We start from the raw sequence: 5,852 nt of genomic DNA on the forward strand, positions 1-5,852 counted from the left end.
TTGCTGTCCAAAAAATTTTTTTTTTTTTTGGAGAGGTTTTTTTTTTGCTAAAGGGTGTGTGCGCTTGCCAGACAGACACAGAGACAGAGAGACAGAAAACGAGAAATCATCCCCCGGGGAGATGATCACGCCACAATCCCTTCTCCTCCATTCTCCTCTTGGGATCTTGGGCATGCACGCATGTCCCCTGCATTTTTCAAGCCGACAGGTCTGGGACTTGAACTGTGCAGTCGGCCATGTGGGATCCAGCTCCTTCACCTTCAGGCCACTCGCTGGTCCACAGTAACCTTCTTCAATGCTAAATCATGGTTAAAGGTCTTTTTAAAAAAATATATATAATTATTTATTTAATTTTATTTATTTATTCATTTATTTTAATTTGACCAGAGAGAGACAGAGAGAGAGAAAGAGTGAGAAAGAAAGCTGCCAGGTCCAGGACTCGAACCATGGTCAGCCATGTGGGTGACCATGCCACGTGCTGGTCCCATGGTTAAGGGTTTTTGCTTCCCCCACTCCCCAACACCTCCCATGCCAGAGCCCAGGCCCAAGGACTGAAGAAGCTGCAGCTGCCCTTGGCTGGCTCTCTGGTTAGGCAGGCAGGCAGGCAGCAGTGGCCTGAGGTTCGGAGGTGTCCCCCTCTTACTCCAGAGACCATCTGCGTGGTGGGAATGGGAAGCTGAGGCTGGGACTCTGACCCCTGCTGCCTCCTCCACACCCACCAGGCTTACCCCAGCCCACAGCAGAAAGGCCCTGCGGAATTCCCGCATTGTCAGCCAGAAGGACGACGTCCATGTCTGCATCATGTGCTTGCGCGCCATCATGAACTACCAGGTTGGCTGGTGGGCATGGGGAGAGGACGGCGCAAGCCGCTGAGGTTCAGGGACCAGCTGTCCCTCTCACTCCTGTACCCCACTGTGAACCTGGGGATCTGGGCTGTTGGCTCAGGGTTTTGAGGCTGCTGAGCCTCGAGGGAAGCCTGTATCTTCAGGTACCCTGGACACGTGCCTCCCGCGGGGACTTAGGCACATTTACCAAGGGGGGTTGGCCAGTGAGGCCCATGGGGAAAGCAACCTCTAGGTTATTTTGTTTGGAGGACTGCTGGGTGCAGGTAGGTTCTCCCTCACTCAGCAGCCTTCATGGGCTCACCATGTCAAAGGAGCCTGACACTAGCTTTGAAAAAGAGGGCCAGGGCCAGGCTTTGAGAGCTGCAGAAGAGACTAGTTGGATATAAAGAACTCTGAGCTTTGGGCCAGTTAGAGACTAGAATGGCATGGCACTGAGCATGCTAGAGGTGCTGGGCAGGAGGGTGCTGACAACCCTGGAGGCCTGCCTGGAGGTGCTGACCTCTCTTCTCTCTGCAGTCTGGCTTCAGCCTCGTCATGAACCACCCAGCCTGTGTCAATGAGATTGCTCTGAGTCTCAATAACAAGAACCCAAGGTGAGGTCTACAACCCTAACCTTTCTCCACATCTAGACCCTTCTCCTACTTAAGCCTTTACCTACTCTGTCCCCCAAATCTCAGGTTCATTCTACCCCCAAATCATCTCTCCTCTCCTCCTCCTAGTAGGCCCTAGCCCATGTTTGCTTTGGGGCCTGCCTGATCTCAGGGGACAATCTTCTTCTTCACCCAGAACCAAGGCTCTGGTTTTGGAACTGCTGGCGGCTGTGTGCCTGGTACGGGGAGGACATGACATCATCCTTGCAGCCTTTGACAACTTCAAGGAGGTACTGGAGCCCCCTCCCCAAACATACTCACCTCCATGGAGTCCTGTTGGTGGTGGTCGTGGCCTCTGCTGTGGGTAGCTGGGGACACAGGGTGGGAATCTGGGGAACTCAGAGGCCAAACTAGGTTGGGAAGTTCTAAAGGAAAGGTGAAGAATCATTACTGCCTGGAGTGACAGGGACACTGCTTGGTGGTGACAGGAATAGGTTTAGGGCTCTGCTGCATCTGTGACTCACAGCTTTGCGAGCTCCAGACTGGACTGGATGCCTACACCCTGGAGTGCTGATTGGTTACCAGGCTTGCAAGAAGTGGATGCATGGGGCCCACAGGATAAACTTATCCACCCCTCTAGTGACTGGCGAGTGCCTACTACATGCCCGGCGTGGGACTAGGCATTTGAGATAGATCAGCAACCAGAAGAAACATGGAAGGGAGGGGAAGACAGATGGTAAACAGCATAATACATAACCTGTTAGAAAGTTAGAAAATGATCAATGCTGGGGGAAGAGGGAGGTTGCAGGGGGAGCCGCAGTGGTTACAGGGCAGGCAGGGAAGGTCTCATTGAGCAGGTGAGATCTGAGCAAAGCTCTGAGGAAAGTGAGGGACTCACTTGAGTAAGACCATGCCAGATGGTCGGAACAGCACGTGCGAAGGCCCCAACGTGGGAGTGTGTCTGGTCTCCAATGTAGCTGGGGTGGAGTGGGGGGCATGGGAGAGGGTGCTGTGGAAGAGACTGAGAAGGATTTGAAGCAGAGGAGCAACTTGGCCTTACTCAGATTTAACTTGAGAGGAGCCGCAGAGGCACTGAGGTGGGGGCGGCCGAAAGATGGTTTAGGAGCTGTGTCTCTGGGTCCTCAGTGAGAGCCTCTCCCTCTCCAGGTGTGTGGGGAGCAGCACCGCTTTGAAAAGCTGATGGAATATTTCCGGAATGAGGACAGCAATATCGACTTCATGGTGAGCTCAGGACTCGGGGCCTGAGTGTCTGGGTTCTGCCCCAGCAAAGCGTGGGTATTGGGCGAGGGCAGAAGGATGGGGGATGGCTCAAGCTGCAGAGGTTCTGGGACACAGAGGTGAACACAGGTAGGGACATAGCTGGGTTAGTGGAGTGAGAACTGTGGAGAGGGAGGAGGACTTGGGGTGAATAGGGGTAGAGGGCACCTCAAGGTCATAAACCCAATCCTGTCCCCGGTTCCCAGGTGGCCTGCATGCAGTTCATCAACATTGTGGTCCACTCGGTGGAGAACATGAACTTCCGGGTCTTCCTACAATATGAGTTCACCCACCTGGGCCTGGACCTGTACTTAGAGGTGAGCCCTGTACTCTCCCCAGACTTAATCACTCACTCACTGTAGACTCTGGCTGAGTGGTTAACAGCATGGGTATGGGGTCAGGCAGGCCTGGGTTCAAATCCTGGCTCTGCCATTTCCTAGGCATGTGACCTTGAATAAGTCTCTTTCTCTTTCTGAGTCTCAGTTTACCCATCTGTGAAATAGAATCACAGAGAATGATGACCGTGCCTGGTGCATGACAGGCACCCAGTCCATGGAGCTGTTGCTGCAAGCAGGACAGCCTCAAGGTGGCCTTGGGACTGGCTCTGACTCAGCATATAATGGGAGATGGCTCCTGCCCGATGGGGCCAGGACACGGGAAGGTGGACCTCAGAGCTTGGTGCTTCCTGGTCCAGCCTGAGCAGAAAGCTGCAGCATCTTCCCTGATTCCTCCAGGAAATTTTCTGGAGGAGTGGGGCCTTTGGGATTGGATTTTTGAAAGTGAGAACTAACAAAAGGTGAAGAGCAGGCTGGAGGGACCAGCAGTTAGCATAATGGATATGTTGCTGGACTCCCACATAGTCGATCCGGTTTGAGTCCCGGACCCGGTGGCTTAATCTCATGCCAGGCGCGTGTGCGTGTGTGCCCAAGATCCCGAGAGGAGAATGGAGGAGAAGGGATTGAGGTGTAGTCATCCCCCCTGGGCAGTGATTTCTCGCTTTCTGTCTCTCTGTCTCTGTCTGTCTGGCAAGCGCACGCGCCCTATAGCAAAAACCACTCCAAAAAAAGAAAAAAAGAGAAGAAAAAGAGCAGGCTGGGGTGGTATAGTTCCACAATGGAATAGTACCCAGCCGTAAGCAGAAAAAATGATACAGGTTTTAGCATGGATACACAAGGAGCCTCAAAACATCATGCCACGTAAAAGCAGCCAGACACAAAAGGCCAGATACTACACGATTCCTCTATGTGCAGTGTTCAGAATGGGCAAGTTCTCAGAGACAGAAAGTAGGCTCCTGGTTGCCAGGGGCTGGGGGAGGAGAGGATAGGGAGTGGCTGCTACCGGATACAGGGTTTTTTTGGGGGGTGATGAAAATGTTCTGGAATTAGTGGTGTTGGTTACATAACCTTGTGAATGTACTAAAAATGACTGAACTGTATACTTTACCATAGTGAATTTTGATATATGAATTATATCTCAATAAATAAAGAAACAAAAAAAGCAAGCTAGGGCTTAGGCCCCTTCTTCTGGGCCCCCATGGTGGTGAGGGTTGGAAAGACCCCCGCACACCGGCCTCACCCTACACCTTCCATCTGGGGGACAGAGGCTTCGGCTCACCGAGAGTGACAAGCTGCAGGTGCAAATTCAGGCGTACCTGGACAACGTTTTTGATGTGGGCTCGCTGCTGGAGGACACGGAGACCAAGAACGCGGTGCTGGAGCACATGGATGAGCTCCAGGAGCAGGTTTCCCTGGTGAGAGCGGGTCCTGAGCCCAGCCCAGCACAGTGACCCACAGGACCCGTCTGTCACAGGGTCCCATGCTGGCATTAGGCGCTGGGCCACAGGCACTGTTTGGGATGTGGATTGGAGGTGGCAGTCTGCCTGGCCCTTGTGTCTGACCTGCACCCAAATCCTGAGTTCTCTGGGTGCTTCCTCAAGGAGCATTCAGAGAGCACCTCGCTGAGCTGAACCTATAAGGAGGGCAGGCCCCTCCCTCCCCATGCTCACGCCTCTGCCCTGATGTGGGTGAATTGAGTGCCTGGGGCCCCTCCAGCTCAGTCTCTTCCTCTCCACCCACCTCCCTCATCAGTCATGCCTTAGTTTCCCCTCCTCATTGCCTTGGGTTCGAGCGCCAGGCTCGGCCCACCCGCGACTCACTGGGCTGAGCGGATGTGGGAGCCTCCCCCAGTCCTCCAGGCAGGCATGCCTGATGCCACCCCCTCACTGGCGGTGCCCGGGCTTGGCCGCGGTGGGTAGCTTACCATGTGCGGGTCCCACAGCTGACAGAGCGGCTTCGGGACGCGGAGAACGACTCCATGGCCAAGATTGCAGAGCTGGAAAAGCAGCTAAGTCAGGCCCGCAAAGAGTTGGAGACCCTGCGGGTGAGGCTGGGGCGTGGGCCGGGCCGGGGTTGGGCGGGTGCCTGAGAACAGACTAGCCCGGGCTTCTAGGTTAGGCATCTCCCTTCAACCCGGGAAAACGGCAGGGGCTCTGTGCCTGGGAGCCGGCGGGTGAATACTGACCCTTCCCCTTGGGGCTCTTAGGAGCGCTTCAGCGAGTCCACCGCCATGGGCGCCTCCAGGCGTCCCCCCGAGCCCGAGAAAGTGCCTCCCGCCGCCTCGGCACGGCCCTCAGCCCTAGAGCTGAAGGTAGAGGAGATGGAGGAGAAGGGGTTAATCCGTATCCTGCGGGGGCCGGGGGATGCTGTCTCCATCGAGATCCTCCCCGTGGTCGCTGTGGCAACTCCGAATGGCAGTGATGCTCCAACTCCAGGAGTGCCCACCGGCTCCCTGAGCCCAGGTATGCAGGCACTTCAAGCTGGGGGTGCAGGGAACCAGCCCTGGAGGGGAACCTGGGGGTATCTCTGGCGCGGAGACGTGGGAGAGGGAGGTTCGGATTGTGGGCGTGGTTCAGGTGGGAGCTGGTGGGTTGAAAAGATCCCAGCACGCATGCGCATGCGTAAGGGGGCCAGCGGTGGCCACAAGACCACCCTAGCTGAGAAGTTGACACGCCCCCTCCCCCTGTCCAGCGGCCCTAGGTTCAGATCTCCCGTCTGCCGCAGAGGCAGAGCGGAGTCCAGAAGCAGCGCCGCTGCCGCCTCCACTGCCTGGCCTCCCCTCGGAGCAGGAAGCACCGCCCCTG

The 5,852-nt window shown here is 55.7% G+C and overlaps 1 protein-coding gene across 1 annotated transcript in view; it reads left to right on the forward strand.

Moving 5' to 3' along the window:
• Positions 1-5,852, forward strand: part of FMNL1 (formin like 1) — a 29,377-nt gene that overhangs the window by 16,676 nt on the left and 6,849 nt on the right. Inside the window, exons 8-16 of the mRNA XM_027768869.1 lie at positions 723-831; positions 1,362-1,438; positions 1,632-1,725; positions 2,603-2,677; positions 2,920-3,030; positions 4,314-4,463; positions 4,991-5,092; positions 5,255-5,510; positions 5,740-5,852. Coding sequence (XP_027624670.1) covers positions 723-831; positions 1,362-1,438; positions 1,632-1,725; positions 2,603-2,677; positions 2,920-3,030; positions 4,314-4,463; positions 4,991-5,092; positions 5,255-5,510; positions 5,740-5,852 — 1,087 coding nt within the window. The remainder of the gene's footprint in view (positions 1-722; positions 832-1,361; positions 1,439-1,631; positions 1,726-2,602; positions 2,678-2,919; positions 3,031-4,313; positions 4,464-4,990; positions 5,093-5,254; positions 5,511-5,739) is intronic.

The sequence above is a fragment of the Tupaia chinensis genome, unplaced genomic scaffold (assembly GCF_000334495.1).
Source record: "Tupaia chinensis unplaced genomic scaffold, TupChi_1.0 Scaffold148004_1, whole genome shotgun sequence".
NCBI lineage: Eukaryota > Metazoa > Chordata > Mammalia > Scandentia > Tupaiidae > Tupaia > Tupaia belangeri.